Genomic DNA, 27,567 nt, shown 5'->3' on the forward strand with positions numbered 1-27,567 from the left:
AAACGTTTTCACTGTTGGCTCTATCACGAGTTCACAACAGAGCTGGCTCCGTTATCATCACAGGAAATCGCTCTGCTTTCTGGGTCTGTGCTGACCGATGTCATATCTGATCAAATACATGTGTTGGTTGACAAGTTGATTGAGTCTGTTTAGTCACATGTATTGCTGCCCAGGCTGTTTTTAATCATTTAAAACTGGTTTTCTTCATAAATCCTCTTGATTTAATACATGTTTTAGAAAATGTAAAAAACTGTTTTAATCTGGTAAATAGCTTCAGTTCACTTAAATAAAATTTTTCCCCCCGTCTGCTCAGATTGAGCTCAGCAGGTCATCCTGAACATGTCAACATGCAATAAGTTGCTGCCATGTGATTTGCTCATTAGATATTTGTGTTAACACGCAGCTGAACTGATGTACCTAATGAAATGGCCAGAGATCGTAGCTGTTCCATCAGGTGACATTGTTTCCATCCTCTCAGTGATTCCTCTGAATGGAGGCACTGCCCTCCAGGAGCTCCCTTCATGACTCCATGATAGCAGTCGTCACCAGAGGATAAAGCTGAGCTCTCAGAAGAAACGTGGACGGACTGGAGCAACAAAATAATGGCTGAACACCGTTGGTCCTTCAGTCACATGTTAATGGTACAATTTTAATTTCATGGAAAAAAGTCTCCTGTATTGTCGAAGGTATATTGATTATAAGTTCCCCAAGCAGATGCTATAGTTTTAAGCCAGTTTGCAGTTTTAAATATTATCACATCAAATAGCAAAATACATAACTTACTGAACTAAACTGGGACCTAAAAACCAGAAGATCAGTAGGAGCTCATATTCATCACAATTCACAGCTTTTGCGAGTATATCACCAAATGTGATCTTGATCTTCACAGTTTGAGTGATGACCCGTTAGTGATCAATGTGTGCAGGTTTGACTGCATTGCTCACATGCTTACTGTAAAATAAGCGGTGAATTGTGTGAATTGCGGACTGAGGGAAAACAGATGCCTCACCCTGGCAGAGCTCGTTGGCTGTTGAGCTGAACAAGTTGTAAAAAATACAAAAAAACCTCCACATGCTCATATTCTGACATTTCACTGAAAAAAAGATTCAGACACAAAACGACAAAACTCCTTCAGCTGTGTTTGAAATTGTAAATTACCATCTTTTTTATTTCACATATTTTCACATTATTTTCAATGACAAGCGTTCTCTTTAAGTGTTTTTTTTTCTTTCTTCTTTTTTTGATCACAGCTATTCTAAAGACATTCAGGAGGAACCGAAGGAACAAAGGGACTCGGGGTTCATATATTCTATCTTCTTTTTCTCTGAGAAAGAGGCAGGATCTCAAGCATGGACAAAGGACAAATAATCAGAATCACGTCTGGGCGAGAAGAAAAGGGAGCAACTGGAACCGAGAGACAGACACGACAAGAAGAACAAGGAGACGAAAATAGAGAGAAAGAAGAGGACAGAAGTGGGAGGAGTGCAGGTACTCGAGTGTCCAGGTAAGAGTGTGACATAGCAGAGTGTGTAAGTGTTCAGGTGTTTACAGTGTGTAGTTATTAGCCTCACTCCATCCCTGAAACTGCTGCTTTCCTTACAAATGCATCGTTCTCTGTCAGTTGCGAGCATTAGTCTTCATGGTTTTCTGATATCTTTACTCATTATTTTCTCTGTGTTTACAATGTTAATCTTTATTTTTGCAGGTCTGTCCTCTGGCTGTACATAAACTACTCCTTTAAAACTACAGTAACAGTGCATGTCTGGCTTATAAATATTCAGATTTTATGTTATTCCCCTGCATGTGCGTTACACGTGTTGCATCTGCTCACTGTGTGTGTGTGTGAGTGTGTGTGTGTGTGTGTGCATACAGTTTCATCTCCCTACCTTTAAGTTCAGTGCATAATTTATTTATTTAGTTATTTTTAGCTATTTTCTTTTGCTTATCTGTAATCTGTCCTTATACATGGCTCGTTCCTTGTGTGTGTGTGTGTGTGTGTGTGTATGTGTGTGTGTGTGTGTGTGTGTGTCATTGCAAGTCATTCGTCAGTCAGTTTCACAGAGCGCTGGGGTTCCTGAAGTTATGGCCTGCAAAGCGAGCCTGGTCGCCCAACTCTTCCTCAATCCTACAGTGGCAGGAAGACAGAAACAAAAACAACATTTTTTAATTGTTTTTGAAGGAAATAATTTCTGTTCTTCTTCATAAGGTCAGCCTGTAACCAGGAAGAGTTTATATTCTTTGCACTGGCGACATGTGATCATATATATTGAAAATAATATCTGCATGTCCAGCACAGCCTTCTTACTTATAATCTGCTTTGCATAAAAACTTCAACAAATCAACAAAAATCTGACAAGCTGCCACGTCACTGCACCACAGCTGCAGGCAAAATAATCCATTTATATCCCTAGATAAAAGCAAAATAATCAACTTTAGAAGATCATTGGTCATATAAAAAATAAAACAGGATGTATGTGAAAATGCAAATCACAACTCAGTTTTTCCATTGTTAAAAAGCTCATGTTACAGCATCTACCTGCTGCACAACAGATTCTCACGTGTGTGTGTTCACGCTCGATTGCGCTGATTAGCATTTATTGCTCGTTAATGCCCCCGTTAAGTCTCTGCACCCTTAACAGGTCCTCAGCAGTCCAATGGGATTACACCGCTGAGCCGATCCAATCTCCCTCCCTCCTGTCTCCTCCTCCCACCTCCCCCTGCCACTGACTGGCTTGGGCACATGGGGTGACACCAGCGCTCCTGTCGCCTGTCATGTCAATTAGCTCTCTGATGGTAAGCACTAGGACAGAGCAGGCACCTGAGGAGCTGCACTGTAATGCTGCCGCCTGATCTGGAGCTAAAAAAAGGGGCTACTAAACATTCAACAGGCCAGAGGACCAATTAGGAATTCATGAGTAAATACTGAAGAAAAGGACTGTTTTTGGAGTTATTTTAATTCTAGATTCAAAATGTTTTCACATTAAATACATACATATATATATACATATATATATAGAGAGAGAGAGAGAGAGAGAGACCTCTCTGTCTGCAGCACACTGACCTCATGAGCTGGTTGTACTTGGCCAGCCGCTCAGATCTGCAGGGGGCGCCAGTCTTAATCTGCAACAGTAAGATAAACATTATCCTGCAGGTGACCAACAGAATATTAAAATATAACACCAAGAACTCTCTGGACTTCTGGCTTCACAGGGAAACACTTGAATGATAGTTCAGAATGAAGCTGGACAGTTGTGGAGCTGTAGCCCAAAAATGTAAATTTAGTGAGGTGAACGAGAAGTTTAGCTAGAGGATAGCATCATTCAGCCACCCTAACCAGCTTCTTTGTACAAATATGGAAGTTTGTATTGTGGTGTACCTGCACTTCAGCTGTGTAATTATCAGCATGCATTAGCACAATGCTAATATTTTATGGGCTAAAGGTCATACTAAAGAATTAAGGTCATAAGAGAAAATTATTTAAATTGCTTATTGTTACTGTATTAGCAAAAGATAAAATAAAATGTGTGTTTCTGTGTTTAGAAGCCAAGAGAATTGATAATTATTTTAGACATTTAGTTCCATTCACTTATAGTCAGTTAGTCTAAAGAATAATACAAAACAATATAAGGCTGAAGTTAAATTTCTCATGAAGAAATGCACTAATATCTTTATTTTATCTTGTTCAGTTTACTTCACAATTTATTTTATATATTTAAAACAAACTTACAAAACTTAATATTCACTGTAAGTTTAGTTTACTGACATTTTAAAGGCAACAAGAAAAAAAACAATAGCTAAACGATTGTGGATTCTTACATCCTTACAAGGACAAAAACCTGAAACCTATATCTACATCAGCCATAACATTGACTTTGGTTTGGAGGAGAGACTTGAACGTTGGAGTCAGCTTCTAAACTTACCTGTCCAGTGCAGAGTCCCACCACCAGGTCAGCAATGAAGGTGTCCTCTGTTTCTCCTGAGCGATGGCTGACCATCACACCCCAACCATTTGCCTGAGCCAGCTTACACCTGAAGGACAAAGTTTGTTTCAAAGCACTCTGTTAGTCATTTTCATTTTCTTCCAATTGATAAAAGGATAATAATTGATAATAAAACTGTTCCCATAGACAAACCTCCCTTTGCTAAGAAAGATCTCTACCTGATAGCAAAGTTACATCTCCAAAGCCGTCATAACTTAAATTTTCTCTAACCAAAACTAGACAGCTACAAAAGACAGTCAGACAGCGGTTTCCCGGTGTTGAAATGTTCACTGGGTAACGTTTGACACTGTGGGACAAGAACATAAAAAGCCAAGAGACAACATAATTTTAGCTATGCCTACAAGAAAGGCTAAACTCTGCTTTCTTTCAACCCTAAAATCCAACAATGACATAAATCCCTAAAAGCGACCACTAAGAGTCACTTTTTATTTAGGTGGACTACTGAAGAGGGTTGGATGCTAACCACTGTAGCACAGTACGAGGCAGCACTGAAGGTCGTGGGAGCACATAGTTCACCTTCCCTCTACACACTGATGCCACACTGTGCTGCATATATTAACTGCGCTGTGCTAATTGGACAAGTTAATTAATCTGATATAATTCATTTGTAACTGCGGCTCATCTCGCATGTTAACCTGCTAACAACATGAAGATTAAGACATAAAGTGTATTGCCCCCTCGGGGTTCGCGTGAGCTATAAAAAAAAGTAGCTAATGTATCAGATTCACGATGCAGGAAGCTTTTCATGTGATGGATGTAATACATCACCTTTACTGTCATCAGCTCTGTGTCTATCATTTAATCTCCCTCCTCCCCTCCTGCTCTAATCCAGCTACACTGTTGTGACTGATGGCTTCATAACCCTGAGTGACAGTTTGGTAAGTCTGTTATAGATGATACACACATCCAAGACTGGAGCAAACACACTCTTCACAAATTTATCATCAAGTGTACAGAAACATACGCAGCAGTGCCAACCCACGTCAGCAGTATGTCTGACCGATAGCTGAACCTTATCCTAAACATCTTCTGTCACTTCCTGTCCTTCATTTATCCGCCATAAATGGAACAAGGCCAACATGGCTGACAGGTAATGACCGATGTGACTGACACTATAGCGACATCCACTGGGTATGTGTGTGTCTATATTTCCACATCTTTGACTGACAGCTGGACAGCTGTGCCTCTCTCTGTCACCTCAGCAAAGATTGAAAGCGCTGTTCGGCCAATCCGAGGCTTCGAGGTCACGGACCTGCCTGAGGGGGTGGAGGGTTACTCTGTAGCTCCAGGACAACACTGTGTCAGTGACAAATTGAATTTATGCATCTTTAAATACCCAATATGTAAGAATTTGTAACTTCTTTCATTTATTAAATGGCCTTGTTTTTATTTCCACAATGTGAATCGTGTCCACACTGAAATTTCTCATTGAACTGTGGACTAAGCAGACGTACGCCTGTATGGCCTCGGTGACAGAGCCGATCTGGTTCACTTTGAGCAGCAGGCAGTTGCAGGCTCGCTCCTCAGCAGCTTTCTCTATTCTCTTGGGGTTGGTCACCGTCAGGTCATCCCCAACAACCTGGATCCCCACCTGGGCCGTCAGGCGCGACCAGGCCTCCCAGTCATCCTGGTCAAACGGGTCCTCGATGGACACCACTGGAAGTGAAAAAGGAGAGGTCTGTTACTCATCAATAGAGGGACTGCTAGTGCTAACTAGTGATTTAACAATAATAATAACCAATAATGTAATTTTTCAGATAACACAACACAAGTCCTTGAAATTATTGGACAATTTCAAGATATCATCATTTAAGTGGTATAAAGGGAACTCTTTCAGCTGCCCTGAACTCCGTTTTTAGACTTTTCAAAGTATATCACATAGCAGACAACTCACAGGTCTTTTCAGGCCAGATCAGATGAGTGTTACAGAGTAAAAAGATCCCTACAGGAAGTGAGACACATGGCACAACTGGTTACACAGAGCTATTCTTGGAATCAAAACAACCCTTATTTATCTCTCTTCTCGCCCCATGAGAGTTCGGATTCGTAGAAGAAGATGGATGAATGGATCTGATTACATGTCCTCTCTCAATGACATCATACAGAGCTCGGCTCACAGGGATTACTTCTACACTCACTGATTTTACCATTTAAAAGTCTTACAGTGTTTCATTTGAGCTTCTACCACTGAAGCTGTTTATATATGATAGATTTTATTTTTACATTTGTATTTATTGTATTTATATTGTGTATATTGTCTACTTTGTTACTTAACGTTCTGTTTATTTTTATCTTTGTGCACAGCCCTTTGTGACTGCCTGTCTGTGAAATAAATAAATCTTTACTTACATACTTAAATGGGGAAAAATATAATGGGTCATAGAGGGGACATTAAATGTTATTGCAGAGAACAGCAGCAGAAAAAAGTCAGCCTCATCTGGAGAAGGACTAATGCAACAGAGTTTAATCCAGTTTGACATTGATAGTAGTCACCCCTCCAAGTGACTTCTCTACAAACTTCATATCACCTGTAATACTTGTAAATCCTCCAAATCCAGTTGGCCTTATTATTGTCTTTATTATTGTTGAAGGGTTTCTGTATCTCTTCTGTATTATTTTAGGGAAAATAATAAAGCAGAAATATCCACCTAAAAGTACCCCGAAAAAACCCCAGAAATTTTACTGAGCCTGAGAGTAATCCACTAATGGAGAAAATGCTGAATTTTCACCGTCCCAATGCGTAAACAAGGGTGGAGATAAAAGCATTTGGCCCTGAAGTCCTGTGTTCAAATCATTAAGTCAGCTGAAAATGTCAGCTAGCTAAAAGGCCAAGCCGTTTTTCTTTGGGTTTCATAGAGTCAGCAACCTTGGATTTAAAAGCATGTCGTGTTTCTGCAGTCCAGCAACCTACTGAAGAAATAAGCATTTCACCTTTATGTCACATTAACTTATTTTATCACTAGATAAAGAACTACTTTTTTAACCATTTGACATTGACTGAACTGCATTGAACCAAACACTGGTTGCGTTTTGTACAAATTTAAATAAGCAAACCTGGGTAGCTGTTGACGAAGCCCTGGTAGATGTCAGCCAGTTCCTCTGCAGTGATGTGTCGCTCTGGATCTGGTGGGGATTTGAAGTCCAGGTCGTACTTCCCCTCACGGTAAAACTCCGAGGCGGCAACGTCCATCCCGACTACTACCTTTTCTGTGAAGCCAGCCTTCTCAATGGCTGTCTGCAGCAGATCCAGAGCTGAAGAACAAAGAAAGAGACAAGGGGGGGGATATAAAATAAGGAATGGAGTGAATCTTTTGCCCCCAGGCTTCTCGGGTAGGCAGGCATGTTTGCCCCAAATGTGGTCCACGTGGAAGGGCCACATTTAGCTTTGACTGACAGCGTTGACTCAGGTCCAATTTATATATGGGCCACATCTCAGGTATGTTTGGTCCATATTTGGCCACAACTGTGTGAGTACTATAACTGAGCTGTAAGTGCTGAAAGTAGGCCAGATTAGGCTCAAACGTGTCTTCTGTATGAGTTAGCTTCTCAGGCTGCAGACAGGCAGTACTGAGAGGTGGAAAACATCTAAAGCATTTCTGATGACTGAACCTATTAAGTAATATTAAACTTACATGTCAGTAAATATTCCATTTTAGATTTTGTTTTGTTTACCAATGGAAGTCAAGTAAAGATCATGTTTACAGAAATTTTCCATAATCAAAGCTTTCCCAGATCTATCTACTGATTCCCACTCCAGTTAAAGAAGGTGGCTTAAAAGCTGCTGCAAACAGACCCAAACATATTGTTAATTATTCAAATATCTGTTCCTCACCCTCACTGTTCTCCAGGATGTTGGGAGCAAATCCTCCCTCGTCTCCAACGTTGATGGCGTCTTGGCCGTATTTCTCCTGAATGACTCCTTTCAGTGTGTGGTAGAGCTCTGATCCTATCCTTAGCGCCTCCCTGAGAGACAGAAGAGATACCTGTTAATGACTGTGACAGGATGCAAGAACAAGGAGGCAAGGAGCAACACCAGCTGTGGTTTCAAAAACAACAAAGCAGGATGATTTAACGAGAAATGCATTAAATCAAATAAATCTAGCAGCTGAGAAATCAGACTTTTATGAACAGTCAATGCTTTTAAAGGTGAATTCCTACTTGAAAGATTCAGCCCCAACTGGCAGCACCATGAACTCCTGCATGGCCAGTTTGTTTCCTGCATGAGATCCTCCGTTTATCACATTAAAGGCCTGAAGAGAAGAGAAAAGAAGAGGAAAGGAAACAAAAAGGCAGAAAGAAGGCTTTAAAAACGATTAAAGGTCCTCGAATTCATCACTTTCTGTGTTTCTATAGCAGCTAATCAAAAAGACTTTTAGTAGAAACGTCTTGCCAGTGTGCAGAAGTATTTAAATGTGGTGTAAACAGAAGCATTAAATATATGAAATGTTACATTACATGGAGTTCTAATAATCCTTCAGTGACATACTGAACAACAAGGTGCCGTGTGAATGTTTCCACAGCACTGTAGGTGTTCTACAGTGATTTAAATGCTTACAGGAACCGGCAGCACCAGCTCTGTGTTTCCAGCCAGGTCGGCTATGTGGCGGTACAGGGGGACTTCTTTCTCTGCTGCGCCAGCCTTACAGATGGCTAGAGACACTCCCAGGATGGCGTTGGCCCCAAACGTGGCTGTTTGAAAGGTCATAAGAGAGAAAGTGATGGGTGTTAGCATCCACAGTGTCTAGTGTCTCAGTTCACTTACCCTGAAAAACTATTTTAAGGAGTCGGTTCCTGTTAAAGGTCCAATTTTATAGCAGAAAAAGCATGTTTACAACCTGGCTACATTATAGGAGCGTGGCCTCTTTGACACACAGGTAGATGTGGGGGTTTTATGATGATTAATGCTGTTTTCTTCAGTAAACTTTAAATAAATAATGTTAAATGTAGATCGTATTTGGCATGACCAAGTTTGGCAGGTAGGATTCCATTTACAGCCATTTTCCTGGATTTTTCCTGGATTAAGCCTACATCCAGAAGTATCTGTCACCTTACAACTGTAGCTGCAACATTTTGTAGTGAGTATTGGATCCATTCAAATTTACATGATTTTTAAAGAGTTAAAAGTTAAACCTTTAAACTCAAACTTTAGCATTTCTGATATAGATTCCATAATTCAAATCAGATTCTATTTACTGACATTTTTTTCATGCTACCTTACATTTTGTTATTCTTTTGAAAAACACAATTTATTCCTCGATATGTTGTTGCTTTAAATTCTTTTATCTTTTGCTTTAATTTAAAAAGATTATCTCACTATTTTTTAACCATAGATTTAAAAAATGAGTTTAAATTTGTGTAGCTGTAAAAACTAAAGCAAAGTGAAATGCCACGGCTCTTTGGGTATAAGCATGTTTGTCGTTGAAAGCCGATACATTCAGCTGCAGTTCAGTCTGACAGGTTTCCATGCTGGCGGAGATTAATTTCTCCCAAACGACATTACTTTGAGGGCTGATTACACTGCTGCCTGAACATGATTTTAAATTATAATAAATGAGCACTGCATTTATTTATTAAAGATGTGAGTTTGCATTGATCGTGCCAAAGCTTGTTTGGAACACAAATCTCTTTGCTCAATCTGTATTTATGCCCCTCGTCGCTCTGCAAAGCGCTCTGCGCAAAGCATTTTTCAAAATGTGTGTGACTTCACACGAATGGATGCTGAGCTGCAGAAACGGGGAGATTTCCAGCTGGCTGCTAGACTCTGATGATGTGCTGTTAGTCATCTTGATTTGCTCCTGTCGGGTTTCAACTCACATTTGTTTTCTGTGCCGTCCATCTCGATCATCATGTTGTCCAGCTGCTCCTGCTCCACCACGCTGATGCCCTGCAGACAAAAGCAGAACAATAAGTGGTGATATTCACATATAGTCTACAGTCATACGTGTTACATACATACATTTAGTTGCAGTAAATGTAAAAGACATGAGATCGTTTTTCCATAATAAGACAAACACTCATTATGTAGGCTAAACTACCATGCTTTGTTATTTAAAAAGTGTAACATCCCACCAGTATGACATATTGGGAACATTTACCACATATAAAATCCACTTCTGGAGTTACTAAATAGTCAGTATGGTAATCCATCAGCTGTCGTCTGATGACAATTGTTTGTTCCAAGACAATTATTCACATTTTAAGTCTTAACATTTTCAGCCTCAATAACTCAAACAGCTAATTAATTAAGGCTATAAAATGTGGAGACACACAAACACGTGTGCAGTTTTTAATGCACAGCTCCCAACACAATGATTAATTAGAAGACATTCATAATGGTAATTAAATTTCCCTTTAAAGGGAACCTATTATATTTATTTCCAGCTCCATTATTTCCAACTAAAGCAGCTTAGTGTGATCAAAAGGTCACAATAATCATGATAATCAAGCTGTTTTGGATGTTTTGGCTATTTTCTTCCTTCTTTTAAGCCAACTTTTGTCTGATTGGCTGCTGCTCAGAACAGGATGTGGGTGGGGCATCTGTGTGTGAGATGACCATATGAAAGATATCCCCTTTCACTCCCATCATAATGGGAAAAAAGCAGAAATCCTTGCTTTAATGCAGATGTTTGCAGCTGTTGTTTCAGCTCACAGGAATCACAGAGTGCTTGTAGCTGAAAATTATTTTGAGCGGTCAGTTCGATTAAGAAAGTACTATATTAAACTGAGTACATAACAAAAAATAGGTTTAAGATTGACGTTAATCCTCTATAGTATAATAAGTGATGTGAGGACTTACAGAGGCTAAAAGGGCTGGAGCCAGAGTATCGTTGATGTGCCCAACTGCCTTCAAAACACCTAAAGTGACAAAGAAGGAAATCAGACGCACAGCATCACAAAAACGTGAGGTGAACACGTGAATTATCAATAACAAATAATGTTAAATTGTAGTGAAAACAGAGCACAGTTTTATCTATTAGTGTTCTTCCAAATTACTTGGAAATATTTTCATATCAGCACTGATTGCTTTTGCAGCAACTCTAGGGTGAGATTTACTGTGGATTCATTTGTTTGAGGGTTAGGTGAGCACCGCAGCCTTAATGGCTGTTTTATAGTCACTGAAGTGTCTTTCAGTGTTCGCCAGCAGTAAAAATGATTTGTTAGACAAATTTAAAATGCTGGACTTTATCAAGACTTTTGTGGCATTTTAGCGTCATATTATGAATAAAAATAAGATGTCCAAACATCTACACTGCAAAACTATTTGTGAGAGGAATACGTCGACAGGACAAAGGTTTTAACAGCGTCACAAACACTGAATTAAAGAAAGCTTCTAGAAAACTGTAATTTATACTTTAAAGGTCTCTGAATGTTCTATATTTTTGTCATTGTCAACACATCTGGCTTATTTCTTCTTAAGTATTTTTACTTTTGTTGGGTATATAAAGCTTTTATAAAAATCTATATTATGTCTATTATGTTTTTATTTTGTTTTGTAGGGTTTTTATAAAATGTGAAGTGTGTTGGTATCATATAAATGCAGCACTAGTCACTGAAAACAGCACTCTGTTTCTGTTAGTCAGTGATCTCTTCATTGTTCGCCCTCTTGTGGTCATAAATACTGAATGCAGCTTTAAGTTCTCATCGAATGTAACGGTCTGTGCAAGCTCAGCTGATGCATCTTCATACCTTTGCCCTTGTAGCGGCTCTTGTCTCCATCTCGGAGCTCCAGAGCCTCATAGATCCCCGTGGATGCTCCGCTGGGCACCGCAGCCCTGAACAGACCTGGAAAACGAATTAAGAGAGAAAGAATTAAGGTTTTGATATGATAGAGATTAGACAAGTCTTCATCTCAGACTGCTTTCCCTATGCCTTGTGTCATTTCTTAATAATCCCTGCAGTTGCTCAGCTTCATTTTACAGGCCAGCTGAAGGGGATTTGATGTCCCAAACAGCTGCTTCAAACTACCAAGCTCTGCATTTTTATTTTTATTTTTTAGCTTTCTGGCATGGTAAGTGTGAGCTGCTTTCCTGGTGGTAAAGATTGTGTTATTTTCTTCCTGTGACATTTTCAGACAGGCTCTTTAGCGGTCACCTTTTTCTGTGCGGAGGTCCACTTCAACAGTGGGGTTTCCACGGGAGTCCAAGATCTCCCTGGCAACTATGCTGACGATCGACATCCTGAAAGACACAGACAAGAAAAACAGCCCACCGTTAACTGTTTTTAACTTATAACTTCACCTTAACTGCACCAAGGAGATGAAACACAGAGAACTTCAGCTCCTGGATGAAAAGATCTATTTTTACAGTGAACACAAACACACGGCAGCCTGCCAGGGGAGACGGCGAGCAACATCAATGCAGAAATCAAAGCTCACTACAGAGGAGTGCATTGTCTCTCTCTCTCTCTCTCTCTCACACACACACACACACACACACACACACACACACACACACACTGCAGTTACTTTTCTGTTTCTGGAAGCAGCAAAAAGAAAAACTTCAGTAGGAGAGAGAGGAGTTTTAAATAATGCATCAGTTCGTCGCTGCTTTTATCCAGACTGGAATCTGCTGATTTATTCTGGTTTCGTGGTGATGTGCTATATTTTTCTCATTGTCAACAAAACTAGCGAGGCATTGATCATACAAACAAGTACTGTGAATCAAAGCCTGATAGATCTTATTTTTTCTTTCTTCACGCCGATTTCTCCCTCTCTGTTTCACTGGCTCACAGTTTCCTTTGTTACTTTGAAAGCTCTGTTATTTTACTCCTGCACACAGCCTCCTGCAGCCAGGAATATTCTCCACGGCACCAACAATCTGTTAATTTACTACAGAGAAAGCTCCCAACAAATGCAACATGCCTTTCAAAACATTTGCTAAATAGTACAACTCTGAGAATAGGTGCTATAATCACTGGGCTTGATCCTGTTTGAAATGTTTTAGTATCAGTTTATTCCTCACATCATGAATTTATGGCAGATGTTACATTAGAAGGTGATATATTTGTCATGTAGCTTAAGCAGAGAAGCGCCACCCACAGTCTGTTCAAACTTTCTGTTTATGAGGGGCAGCCAATCAGAGGAGAGCTTGTTTAAAGGTGAGGAGCTAAACTGGAATGAAATTAAAGGATGCACTGAGGTCCACTTTAAATCAAAAAGGATTATTTTGATCGAGGAATCATGCAAAGCTAATTTATTAGAGTCCAAGAAAAATATATAAAGTGGAAAATGTAATCAAACGAACACTGGTGCGACTGCGTACGGTATTACTTCTTTCCTTTATTACAGTAATCTTTGAGTTTGTGTATTTTTCTGCATCATGATATATAATGAATACTTAATGACTGTGTTTGTATAAATGCAGTTCAGACAGTAAGACCCCCAACAATTAAACACATGTATACATTAATACATAAAAGAGATCGAAGTAAAAATGATGTTGCCTTCGTAGCCCTTCCGATCACTGATCTATTTAAGTTAATATACTTTGAAAACTTTGATCTCTTTCAATAAAGAAACTAGAGAAAAGGTTTTGAGCAGGGGTTTTAGCCATCAGTCTGACCTTGGCAAAGCTTTTTTAGGCTTCTACCGCTGCTGTTTACTGCTGCTTCTTGTATCCCAGGAGAGAGATCTCGGAAAATCTTTCAGTGCTAATGCAGGAAGGATGCTCCTCTGTGGGCAACCTGACACTTAAAGAAAAAACACAGCTTGACTACATGGTATTCTTCGAAATAGGCCACTGCAGCCAACACTTTTCTTCTGGTTGTTTCTGGACCTTTGTTCTGTTTAAATGCAAGAATTAAAACATGAAGAAAAAAAGCACGTGAACGCTAATGCTGTTTCTAAATCCATGCATGTTAAAAGTGGTTATGTGCATTAGATACAGAAGCAGTGACTGGACTATCGCTCAGAATGTGCCTATACAGTATGTTATACTGGTACAGATGCTATGTGCAACAAGACACAAACTCTCTTGGTATTTAACTTTTAATAGGTTGAAATGTTTGTTTTGTTGGTTTGTTTATTTGCTTTTTTAGTGCTTTTACTTGAATCTGAATTTAGAGGTCAACCTTCACACTGATGATTGATGCTTGTTGTCATGATGTTTAAAAATCTGGCAATGAAGCAACAACTAAAGTAACACTAAATAGAAAAGCAGATTTTATCACCACACTGTGATGCTCAGAGATCAGCTGTGGGTTTAACAGCCTGTTGTTGAGGTTCAAAACATATCAGCAGCTTATGGCAGACAATGGCAAGCACACTTATAATTAACATTTACATGATGTGCACTGCTTGTCATTCATGTTGTTTGGTGTGATTAAGTTATTTATACTTCTGTAACCATCGACTGCGGGGTGACATTATCTCCTTTCCTTTCATAAAGGATGGTCTAGTGTATCCTCTGCTAAATGAGCTAATAAAGGAAGCATTAACCCTCCTTTATCAGCTGTCAGTATTACTTTTACACCTCATGGTTCGCTTTGTTTTTTATGTTAATTCCATCTTTTCAATTTTCAAACCCATTTTCGAGCCAGTGGAGAGAAGCCAGGATTGTGGTGATGTGATACCATCTGCTAAAACCAGAAAGAAGCCGAGCTGCTGCACTCTGATCTAGATGGAGGCGAGAGTTTTGTGACTTTTTGTGCAAACCATGAGGGAAGGAGGTTTCCTTTAGTCGAGCAAACGTTAGAATACGATTAAGATGATTTAAATATCAGCTTTTAAAAACACAAAAGTCAAAGATGGCTCACGAAGAACCAAGAGAGCCTCTTTCACTGGCCTTTCAATCTCTCGTGTACCCTTAACTAACTTAAAGCTTTCAAATTCTGTTTCTCAGCCAGAGAGACTGAACTCCACAGCACAAGATTAAAAATGTATTCCATCACTTTGATGTTGAATTTTTAATTTCTGTACCACTGTGACATTATTGCCATAACCTCAAGAGCATTTGAAGCTTTCATTAATTCTATTCTCCTGCGGTGGTGTTTCCCCTCTTCCTTCTCATTGACAGTCCAGGCACTCAGCGTTGTAACTGCAGTGATACATCAAAAAGGGGCTTTTTATGCCGTCCTCATCCCTCCATACTGTATGAATACTTTATTGATCTGTGAGCTAAATCTGGCTCCCAGCTAGCTTGCAGAAACCTGGCGCCGAGGCTGTCCTCTTCAGATGCACTGACAGAAATATGGAGGCTCGGAGGAAGAGCTCATCCTCATATCTCTGTACAATACATCTTTTTTGGTTACAGACGTATAGATAAGATGTGGCAACATTGTTTTAGAAGTTCAATTGAATCCCAATAATGATAAGTCAGCTCCACGTTGTATGAATGCACAACAGAGGGTATGTCACTTTAATTTTCTATCTCTGAAATATGGAAGAAGCTTCCAGACCTAAAGACCAGCAGAGAGCAACTTTCTCTGGAAATCTTGAGTCACCCTGTATCTCATATCACACTCATATCACAGTCTTATTTAACACAATGTGATGATTGTTGTGTAAATTGTGGTCATATTAAGATTTAAATATGTTTCAGAGAGTATGATCTGGGATGAGAGTACTTTTCAAAAAAGTTGGGGTTGAAAAATGCAAATTAAAAAAATTGTACTTCCCCAAAAAGTTGGCTCCAAAAGTCTCACTGTAGCTCATTTCTGCTGATTGAATACTATGACACTGCCATAGCTACAGGCAGTAATTTGAATGTAAATCATAAATGGCAAAGAATTGTGGGAAAATATTGTCTCATTAAAGTAAGTCTTCACTACTCCAATTCCATTACATTTACAGCAAGGGAAGGTTTTTCTGTAAATGCCATTTAGAGTAACGTCACTGGAAATGATGCAAAGACAATGAAATTTGCAGTCTTCACAGGAGCTTTACTGTAAAAGGTTTACAGTAGCTTACCGGCTTCCAGCTGCCAGTGAAATTGTAAAACTACAGCAACCTGTCAAACAGACATGCGCAGACATGAAAAATAATATGATTAGAGCCTAGTACGATAAATGCTTTTAAAGCCATCACTGTTAGGATCACGGCCACTTTCATCGACCAGCGCAAACACAGGCAGCCTCTAACTGCGGATGAATCCTGTCTGAAAAGGTTTGTGCTCCACATGTGTCTGATTGTTGTGTTTTATAGGACTGGTACTTGGATGTAATTAGACTTAGTTGATCAGTTAGCAGGTCACCCTTTAGTCCAACTACGGTCACTGCTGGTTCCAGAAGAAAAACATGGAGGTGTTTAAAATGCTGATGTTAAGGATTCCAAACAACCAAAGAAACAGAGTCCTGCTGTTAAGCATGGTGGAAAATAATTGTATGAAATGATGGTGGCAACTAATGATTGTTTTAATTATGAGTTCATCTACACAACATGCTCTGAACTCATTGGTTAACTTTTTTTAACAGGTTATAAACTAAAGTCTGAGATTTAATATACTTAACATGTAATATGAGACCAAATCTCCCAACTGTAGAAACATAAACAGAAAAACGAGCCAGGTGAAATCAATAAAGACGGTCTCCTTGGCCTATCTTCATTCGTTTTATTGTCGAGTTAACCTGCCGGTGTTCCTGTGGGAGCACATTTTAAAAAGTGATTTCTGTCACTTTTTTCTATTTCTCTATATAATTTATGTCCTTGTGCTATCTTTCTTCTTCCTCTGTTATTTCCCCCGGTATTTATCTGACTCACATCCTGAATGCAAACCCTTTTTGCTTATGTGAATCTTTCCTGCAAACATCAGGCAGCGTTTGTTTCTTTTTTTAATTCCAGGTGTCACCTTCTTTCTCTTCCACCAGGTACACCATTTCCCTTGTGTGTTCCTTTTAACCCAATGCAAAGTCACATCACTCCTCTTGTCCTCTGACTCCTTCGCTCAGCACTGCTCTATCACGATTCCTCTGCGCAGCTCAGGGACATTATTTCCACCCATTTTCCCCTCACCATTGGTTTATTGTGGCATTTATGAAAATTTATGCTTATTCAGTTCTTACACTCGTAAGTCACAGGAGATAAAAGTGTCAGCATAATGAGTAAAGTGTATAAATGGTGCTCAGCAGAAGAGAAAGCAGATACTGTAAGGTGCCACCAGCATACTGAAGCGTCAGCTCACTCTGGATGTGTGGGTGGTTTAATTATTTATTTTTTTAAAGTTTTGGTGCTGTTTGGAGCCCCACCCTGCCGTACTGCAGACTTTTCCAAACAGTTCCTCCCTGGGCTGGAGCAGCAGCGCATGAGATACCTCCTCAGAAACCCCACAATCCCCAGTTTTCATCTAAACTGTTTTAGTTTCACGAGGTAAAACTTGCTTTCCTAAGGCGACCGAGTGACTGCCTGGAGATTTAATTATAGCATTATTGTGTCAGGACTGTTCAAGGGCCTTGCAGATATATAGGTCTTGCGTCATCTGCTGTGTGGCCTCCCAGTCATGGTTTCACTCATTTATGCAGAGAAAAAATATTTCAGTGCCTCCTACAGCCTGCAAATGAAAAGAGACTTGTGTCTTAATGCATCGAGAAACCTAATTATGTTTATGTTTCATAGTCTGAGGCGATGCATTCTTTTAATATAAAGACATTTGAATGTAAGTTGTGCATTAATATCACTACTAACTGCATGCAGCAATCTCATATCCACACACATGTTCTTGCTTCCTGATCTGTCACTACCTTAATGGGATTATCTCATTACCCTCATTTCCATCCCTCTTTTCTCTCCTCGCTCTTGTTCTCTCTCCATCTCGCCCGGTGCTGTTTGGGCACGTTGCTGTGTATTACGTAAGCTCTACAGCAGCAGCAGCAGCAGCAGCAGCAGAGAGGGATGGAACCCATGAACACACCACACCTACCAGAGACTGCAGAGCTCAGCAGAAAATGTACCAGCACCAAAAGAGGGCGTGCCAGAGAGGAAGTGAACGAGGAGAAGGGAGAGTGAGATGAGGGCACACAAGGAAAGGAAAGAAATAGAAAAACATCAACTCTGTGTGTCTCTGCATGTGGCTGGAGGGACAAAAGGATCAAAGGAAAAAGAGCAAGACAGATGTGATGAAAATCATCAGAAGAGAAGGAGAGAAATGAGCGAGAGGAAGAATACAGCCTATAAAAATAACACCACCTACCCATTTTACCCTCAAATTCTTCATAAACTCACAAAATATTTAAAACAACCACTTTCTGTACCTAAGATATTCCACATTTTGAAGCACTAAAAGAAACAAATTCCCATTTGAAAGCCCTCAGACTGCATAAATGAACAATGATCTAATTTAATGGTGCTCAAAATGCTCCACAATCCAAAACCTAACGTAACTAATGTTCTTCCTGCACTGCTAGCAGCTGAGGAGCTGAGGACTTTGATGGCTTTTCCCACTTCGCAGGAGCATTAGTTATTGCACGGTGCATGGCTAATGTGGCAAACGTTACCATCTGTTTCCTTCCCTCCTACTCTATGTGCCCGTGTAGACTGTACTTTAATCAAATGGCACCCATCAAGGCTGAGAAATAAAGGCAACGCTTAAGTGCCAAAAACTGCAGGTCCCCTGATGACCACTGGAGGCTGGTTCCAAACAGAGACATTCCCCATGGACTCCAATGTTACAGTGTTCAACTTGTTCATCTCTACAGCAGAAATAAACATGTTTACAATGATTTTGGTCTCTAGCTGTTTTATATGACTCATGAACTGACTCATGGCACAGACCAGCGGTGCCCAACATCCGGGCCACGGACTGGTACCGGTTGAGTCTATACCGGGCAGCGAGAGTTGAGGCTCGGGTTTGAAATTTATGGTTTCCAGGGTTTTTACCATAGCGACCAGAGAGCATTAAGGGGCAGAGAGGAGGATGTTAAGGACGCTGCTAATAAAGTTACACAATTACACGGTCAATTCATGTTTATTATTATATTTACAAAATACCACAGTTTTTGTCTTGGTCATTTTATTTTATTTTGCTGTATTTATCTGCGACACCTTAAAGGCCGGTCTGTGAAAATATTGTCTGTGGTGCAAAAAATGGTTGGGGACCGCGGGCATAGACTTTATATAAATAGATGAATGTAGTGACCATGACATCACCCAGTAACTAAAGAAGTCCCACTATGAAGTCTCAGCTGGTTTGGAACTGGACAACATCTGGCTGTGCATGCTGCTCACCTACTGGTTAATGCCTTGTCAGTCACACTGAAAACATCCCCTGGTTCATCTCCCTTCTGGACTAATAGTAAACATATTTCTAAATGAACTTCAAGACATCTTTTTTATGTATAGTCTATGGTTGCAAACCAAGCTAGCTAGCATTAGCTAATTATGTAGCTCTCAACCAATTAGGATCACTCATTCTGGCACCAAAACACAAGGCGACAAAATGTCCAACTAAAAGCTTCAAACAGGAGTGCACAAATTACTGGGTGATGCAATTCATGCTGCCATCTTTTATATACAGCAAAGAGCAAACAGATGCAAAGGTCAGTATTTATTCCTGTGAGTGAAAGCCCTGATTATTTACAGTCTATTTTTAACACTTTCAGTTCATTTATTTTCATAAATAACACGTAAACAAAACAAATGAAAGCAGCCGTAGAAGGAGAGAAAAAGGCAAAGACAGAGGAACAAGTGCTAAAATGTGGCTTTAAATATATGCAAACTGAAAGAGAGAGAGACATAGGGAATGGCCAGGAGGAAGGAGAGAGGGAGGGAGTGATGAAGGACAAAATGGAGAGTGAGTGGAAATGAGGGAGGGCGAGAGAGCGATAGAGAGAGATAAAAAGAGGAGAAAAGAGGGAAAGATAAATAATTAAATGACTGTGTTTGGCTGGAGAACAGAGGGGAGATGGAGGGATGAAGGGGAGGAGGAGGAGGAAGGCAGGGAACAGAAGGCTGATTATGGCACACACTTGGGAAGTGAAGCAGTCTCACACATACTGTATGTAATGCTGATAATGTGTCGACGTTTACACACATGTAGCTTCAGCTGGCGATTGTCGCAGGTACTCGCGCACACTTAACGTCCGCCCACGCGTCACAGCAGGCAGCCGGAGATGCAGAAACCGAACACGCGCTGCTGTTACACCAGACCACAACACAATCAAGCGTCGGATCAAACACAAACGCACACGCATTTGACTCCTGCTGCCAACACACACACGCTCTGTACAGCCATTTTCCAAGAAATCAGAGACATGTTGGGGTTTTTTCAGTGCTGCCATATTAAAAAGCATCAGACAGAAAACACACACAGTAAAGATTGACTGTAGAATCACACAAACACATTTTAGCAGGAAATCACCCCACCAAGGAAAGCTGGAGACGGATTCTTGCATTCAGATTGATTCAACATATTTTTTAAAAACAAAAATAAAAGTCTCTTTAATATTTATTCATACAGCTGTATATGTGCAATGATAAAGAATCCATCCATCCTGAAATTTGAGATACACTCCCTAATTTCCTTCGGGATTAATAAAGTATGCTGATTCTGATTAAAATTTTCAGTAACAAATAGTCTTCCTGAGACACAAAGATCATCGTGCAATATGACTTCGATTCACAATCTCAGATCCACTCCGACCATAAGCAAACGAAGTGTTAATGATTCATGTTACAGAATCATGCCTCTTCTCCCTCAAGGGAAGTTGAGTCACTATAGTGTGTAAACAGATGCTATACCTTTGAGATAGATGGATGCACTTTTATTCATTCAGTCTAAAATTACAAAACATATTAAACAACATTTTTGTAAATGTGCCAAATTGATAAACTGACTGATGTGCTACTCCTAACCCTTGGCTCTTTGAGAGGAACAGCTGATGGTGCTTAGACTGTAGACAAAGACTGACGTAGCTTTTCTTTCTGGAAAGTGGAGTCAGCACAGAAGGCGGTAAATCCTGTGGTTTCAAAAAAAGATGTCTGGCTCTATAGAAGTCTGAGGAAATGACGCTACTTCTCACTTGACCTGTGATCTTATTGGATATATAAGTAAAACTGGCAGAACGTCATAGTGGCTATTTCCCAGTGTGACATGCTCAAGAATCATAAACCTCTGAACCTGGAGACTCAACTCAGGAAGTCACAGACTTCAAAGTGCAATCCCACAAAGGCCTCGAAGCCATTATATGTACATACAGTAAATATAAGATTTCCAAAGCAACCATGGCATCTCCCACTGGTTTCTGAAGTCCCGCTGTGAAGCCCGAAGCTGAGCCATGTCAGCTTTTTAAAACTAGCTGTCATGGAGCTGACTGTGAAATCGATGGACACTGCGTAGGCTAGCAACTAGTCGGTCACACAGTAAAGCTTACCCTCAGTCCTCCTTGGCTCTAATTGTTACTGAAATATACAAAACAGGCCTCATGTTGTATTCAATCAGCCTTAAAACTATCGACTTAAGATGGGACCATAAACTCATCAGGACGGTGCTCATGCTGGAAGCTCAAATGCACGAGATAGAGCTTCTTTCATTCTGAGATGTTCGCTGGTTAAAGGATGAAAAACAACAAACCAGCTGCAATAAAGAGAGAAGCTAGCCACAAAGTAAGACAAATGCATGATGCATTCATCCTTTTTGCTTGAAATGTGACATGCAAACAGCAAAAAATAAACATCTATCGCTGCTTCAAATCAATTAAAATCTATATCTCACTATTTTTTTAATCATATATACTTCATCCATCCATTTCTGTAGTTTACTGACAAAGCGTAGCTGGAACTTATCCCAGCTTTCATGCAGTAAGAGGTGAGACACACCCAGATCACCAGTCCATCACACACGGACACCTCACATCCACACCTAAGGCCATTTAAGCCAGCATGCACCACCAGGTCGCCCATATTCATTTCACTAGTCTGTAAAGACTTTCAAAACCCTTAACTTTCCTTTTTTCAGTTATTGTTTGTTACTTTTCCCTTGAGGACGCGTTCCTGGAATGATTAAATAATGATTCCTGCTGTAAAAGCTGAATGTAGGACAAGTTATGAAATATTGTTGTTTTAATACCATCTCATTGTATCTCATGTCATATCAATTTTCACTGCTGTACTTTATTTATTGATTAATATTTGTTGCTTCTGTCAACCCCCACTCATAAATGTACCTGCTGCAAAAGCACTAACACACACACACACACACACACACACACACACACACACACACACACACACACACACACCTATTTGTGCCTCTCAATCAAACACATACACGGTTGATGTACCGAGGACTCAAACGTAATTGACTGCAGGATCATACACACACACACAAACACACACACACAAACACACACACACACACACACACACACACACACATAGCATTCCTACAGCCAAGACTCACATGACCAAATACACACGCAATACACTTGACAGCCATTTTACAAGAAACCAAAGGAAATGCAGGCAGCAAACAAACACACACATTTTCTGTTAGATAGTTTGTCATAACACATCTAGCAAACACACACACACACACACTTACACTTCATAATGACAGTTGAAAGCTTTAACCCTCCTCCCCCTCTCACAAACCAGCTCACACACACAAAAAGCCATGACACACATAAATAAACCACAAATTAGTATCTAAAACTGCAGCTCTCTCACACACACACACACACACAAGCTGCCACAAGACATCAAACCAATGCGTTCTTGCAAGAGGTTGTTCACACAGATTATGTGCATGTTGCCAAAACACACACAGACAAATACACATCATTTCCTTCCTCCTGTATACGCACACACACATTTTTGAAAGCCACAACAATGCAACATTTAGACACACATCTAAAACTGACGCTTACACACATCTTTCAGTACATGCACACACATGCATGACTTCCGGTCTTACACACACACACACATACACAGTTGGACTACGACCTCTCACACACACATGCAGTAAGACCTAAAACTGAAGCATTTCATTCTCGTGCACAACCTTCTGTATCCGCTATGCAGCACACAGAAAAGACACGCAATTACAATGATGCAGGAACACAAAGATGCAAAGAGGAAGAGAGGATTTCCTGCCTTTACCTGATGCCGGTGTGTGTGTGTGTGTGTGTGTGTGAGTGAGTGAGTTCTGCCTTTTACGGCGACTGAGAAAATACTGGAGAGGCAGAGCGATGAGAGAGAGAGAAACAGGAGGGGAGGAGGAAGAGAAGAGGAGAGAAGGAGGGGGTGATATATATGTGCGAGTGTGTGTCAGAGGGAGGAGGGGAGGGAGATGACTCAGAAGGGAGATGGGGAGAGGAAGAGGAGGGTTAATTAAAAAGGAGGAGATGGACGGAGGGATGATGATGGGGTGCAGAGGCTCTTTGCCTGACAGAGGAGGTAAAAATAGATGAAGGCAGGACCGGTTCTCGCGCTGCGTGTCTCCCTGCCTCTCTCTGGTGCTGCAGTGGGGTTCAGCTGATGTATATATGGTTACATAATTGAGCCTTCTCCACTATACTCACACGACATGATGCTCAGTGTGTGTAATGCTCATGTTGTAGGGAGATAAATATGACATAACAAGCAAAAATTGTGTGTTGCACTAAAAAGATATCAAGTGAAGTTGAACTATGGCCGTGCTGTACTTTCCTGTGATACTGATTTAACCTGTTTAACCAGGTGGGTCATTAAACACATCAACTGTTAGTTACAATGTTTGCCTGAAAACGGGAAAATCCTTGTGGGGACATGAGGAAGGACTAAAAAAGAAATTAAAGAAATTAAAGAACAGTAGCAACATACCGACTGACAAAATGCTGCCCTCTGGTGGTGAAAATGTAAAGTTTTCAGAGCGTAATTACCAAAAATCTGCATTTAAGCATATATAACCTAAATTTATGATGATTCAGTGCTTGAATAAAACCCCGAGCCTTAAATTGAAGCTGTTTATAATGAGGGCTGTCAGTTCCAGCAGCTAATTTACTGATTGTTTGGGAGTCTGTAAAAAAGAAAATGAATTGCCTGGATTTCATATTTTGTGCATCCTATTCATTTTTACCCAGCAGATGTTTTTCTTTAGTAGATATCCATGTGTAGGGCAGAAGGCTAAAAGCATGTTTACTCTTTACAGAATGAGAGATGAAAGAAATGCTCTTGAGAAACTAACCAGCTTTGTTTCTTCTGTTTTGATTTTTAGTTTTGTCCCTTTAATGCACGTACACGCTAATTTATCCACTTTTTACCACACAGCGAAGGTGCTTTCCATATTAACTTGTACTCATGATTTAACTAAAACTTGTATCTCTATATTTTCACTGGTGTTGTGTGATATTTCCCGATTTGTTTGTAACTTGGTTAAGTTATGGTGGTGTAACCAAAGACTCCAGTGATCTTTCACCAATAAAATTTTACTTTCACCAAATCAAATTCTGGCCTGCGGCGCAAATCCACCATCGTGTCCTGAAAATGCTTCTAAACTGATGAGTTTACAGGAACTGTGACTGCGTTCTGGACAGAGCTCACCATAACTTCATTGTTCTTCCTTTGTTCTGTGCAGAATCGTGTTGAGCTGTGTCCTTGCTGCTCTAAAAACAGACCGGTGACGCTGCTAATGCTGAGAGTGACACTGATACACATTGATAGGGCAAAAGGGTGAAGCCAGTGTGTGCTCAGTGTGTGTCACGGTTGTCTATTATGGTGTGTCTTTGCCTGCATGCAAGAGTATTATCGGGCAGGTGCATACATCCACCTGTGCGAACGTCTCTGGGTGTGCTTCTGTGTGTGTGCGAGAGTGTGAGATAATCTATAATTAAATTCCTGAGTTTAATGGGATTATCTTTGGGAGACAAGCGGCACATCGTCATTGGCATCAATCCCTGTGGTTAGCTATGGGTGAGCGACTAAGAGAAACATATATACAGAAGGAGAGAGAGAGAGAAATAAATGGGGGCAGATGAGAAAAAAACATGAGGGAGCAACAAAGAGGATTTTTTTCCCCAAAAAGCACTGATGAGATAAAAAAGCAATGAAATGCTTGTGAAGTGAGCAAAACAGCGAGGCCATCCAGAGGGACGGAGTAATAGAGGAGCACCTCGCATTGTAATTATCTCATTTTCTGCTGCATTATTGCTGAAGGTTGACAAGCCTTTCCCTCGGCGAGGTCTCCCTTCACCTCCAGCACATCAGTGCTGACCAGGCCAACCAAACAAACAGATTTATCCCTATTAAAGACATAATACAGAGGACCAGCTTGCATATTCACTCATACTCATCTACATGGCTATTTTTACAAGCTTATGAACTGTCCACATCCAATTCCTAACTCATTATCGACCAGAGACTGATCATTTCGACACAGCAGAACAGCTCTTCCCTGACCTCACGCTGTTTTCCACTGCGGTCAAGGGAAACAAATTAGATTGGATTGGTGTAAGAACTTGTATAGTATACTATAATATACTTAGTTATTTCTTGGATGACTTAAAATGTATCATATAAATGTTTAAAATCTATTTTAAACTTTTTTAAAGGCATTTTTAATGACCAGCAGGGGGCAACACCTCTAGTTGCAAAAAGAAATCTGTTTGCACAGAAGACTATTGGAAAAAAGTTTGGACTCTTCGCTCTATTACTGCAGTAAATAATCATTTTCTGCCTTAGCCACTCATTTCAGGTCATATTGAATAAAATATTATATCAGGGAGTTTTGTTTTGTAAATAAAGTATAGTTGTTAGCAAAGATAACGAAGGCAAAAACTATCAGCATGAGACTCCAAAACAGGATTTCATTAACCAATGAGCGATTTCACAGTGTTACATCCATGCTGTCTATAGATTAAACAAGCAGGGCGCGCATTCAGTGGCTAATACTAATCATATACAATGAAATTTAACATGTTTTGTTAAACAGATACAAAAAATGTAGCACGTTACAGGCTGAATTGCTCATTTTAAAGGTGCCTTGAATTTGAAATCTTTTCCTAATTTTTTCGTTGCTCAAATGGAAATGTCAGCAAGTGTGGAGTGTATGAATCCATGGAGATTTCTGAAGTAGCAGAGAACACCAGGACGCTCTCTGGTTGTGTTAAAACGTGTAAAATGGCCCTTGAAAATGAGCATTGCAGTGACCCTAAAAAGAAAAACAAAAGTATCCTCAGTGTGTACTTTATCTCCCTCTGGTGATCACTGAGGAAAATCTGTCAGTCTATGTGTGGTTTTTACATTTTATTGAACTGGAGCCAGGTTATTAATGCGAATCTCTACTGTTAACCTAAAATATCAGTTTTAAATTCGATTATGTGGCTCTATGTTGTACCTTTTAATGCTAAGATGACCTCTGATTGTGCATCCAGGGACTGTTTTAGATTATCTTTTAAATCATTTTCTTCTCAACCAAAAATGGGTGAAACCACTTCTCTGTTGTCCTGGTTTTGTTTGATCACGATAAAACTGTTTTACTTTCTATTTTAGACACATGTATTTTAAAAAATCAGTGACAAAAAACACAATGAATAATAACAGAAAGAAGAGACATAATTTAACCACAAATCTCGAAGAAAGAAAATGTTTAAAGACCGTAGAATATAAGCTCTGAAAATTGAAAACTGAGCAGAGGATTAGAAATAAGCTTGTGCTCTAGCTCAGGTGGTGAATATAAGAACCTATTTACACCTGGTTGTTGCAGGGAGACAAAGTGACGACAAAGACAAAGTGACGTCACATCCGCAGGCACTAGCTGCACTGTTTTGGCCATGCTGACCTCCCAGGTTTCCTACCATTTTAGCAAGTGCCCCTGTTGCCACAGCCAAATTAAAGACACAAGTTTATGATCGTGTTGGCATTTACTGCAATGTTAATGAAAGAGATGTTGCAACAGTTTGAAACGAAACTTTAAAAATCTTTACTCCTACTCATGCTCTCACTGGGAGTATAAATGTTTCCAAGCTGTGACGATGTCACTGCGCAAAGCCACCAATGTGGTGAGCATGATGCCCTCATAGGCTTGGACAGGTGAAGGCCTGACTGGGTGTTTGATCATGTTAAGCAAATTTTTCTATTTTTCTGAGAAAAATATAAAATTAAAAAATATAAAATTTGCATTTCTTACAGATGCAAAATTTCTCAGTGATGTAAATTTCATAACGAGCAGACCTTTGAGTGCCTGCCTGTTTTTTGTGATTGCACAAGAATTTACATTACACCTGCACTGTAATGTAACTATAATGTAATACAGTGTTATTTTAATAAGATTTTTTTTAAAAATAATAAATACATTACCTATTACCTGTGGCCTTGTTGTTTTAAATCAATTACAGAATAAAAGACTAATAAAAGAAAGACTGAAAGATTAATAAAGATTGTATTTTACAGTGATTGGTTTAAGTACAGGAACGTGGTAATTTTTAAGCCATAAAAATTCTCACATACCTTCCACACAAAGCTTGATTTTTTTAAAATTAAAACCGGAAATAAAAACTAAATAAATAATGAATAAAAACTCATGTACCATAACTTTTAATTTATATATTTTTGTGATGTTAACTAAATTAAAGCGAGTTAGAATTAACAAACGCTTTTATACATGAAGAGTAATAAAAACAGAGGAACTTGAATATAACATGGGTCATAGTTCCGCCTTCC

The 27,567-nt window shown here is 39.7% G+C and overlaps 1 protein-coding gene across 1 annotated transcript; it reads right to left on the bottom strand.

Moving 5' to 3' along the window:
- Positions 1 to 1,136: 1,136 nt before the first annotated feature.
- LOC146548610 (gamma-enolase) lies at positions 1,137 to 23,179 on the bottom strand. Its single transcript, XM_085261944.1, has 13 exons — positions 23,029 to 23,179; positions 12,093 to 12,178; positions 11,688 to 11,783; positions 10,798 to 10,856; positions 9,816 to 9,885; positions 8,557 to 8,690; positions 8,160 to 8,251; positions 7,834 to 7,964; positions 7,056 to 7,253; positions 5,456 to 5,657; positions 3,921 to 4,029; positions 3,062 to 3,120; positions 1,137 to 2,125 (listed from the first exon to the last, which is right to left on the bottom strand). The coding sequence occupies exons 2-13, from the start codon at positions 12,175 to 12,177 to the stop codon at positions 2,056 to 2,058; spliced, it is 1,305 nt and encodes a 434-aa protein (XP_085118070.1). The 5' UTR covers position 12,178; positions 23,029 to 23,179; the 3' UTR covers positions 1,137 to 2,055.
- Positions 23,180 to 27,567: the final 4,388 nt, after the last annotated feature.

Source organism: Mchenga conophoros, linkage group LG22, assembly GCF_057382185.1.
Source record: "Mchenga conophoros isolate Kocher_MC1m ecotype Shallow Benthic linkage group LG22, M_conophoros_male_GT1.1, whole genome shotgun sequence".
Taxonomy (NCBI): domain Eukaryota; kingdom Metazoa; phylum Chordata; class Actinopteri; order Cichliformes; family Cichlidae; genus Mchenga; species Mchenga conophoros.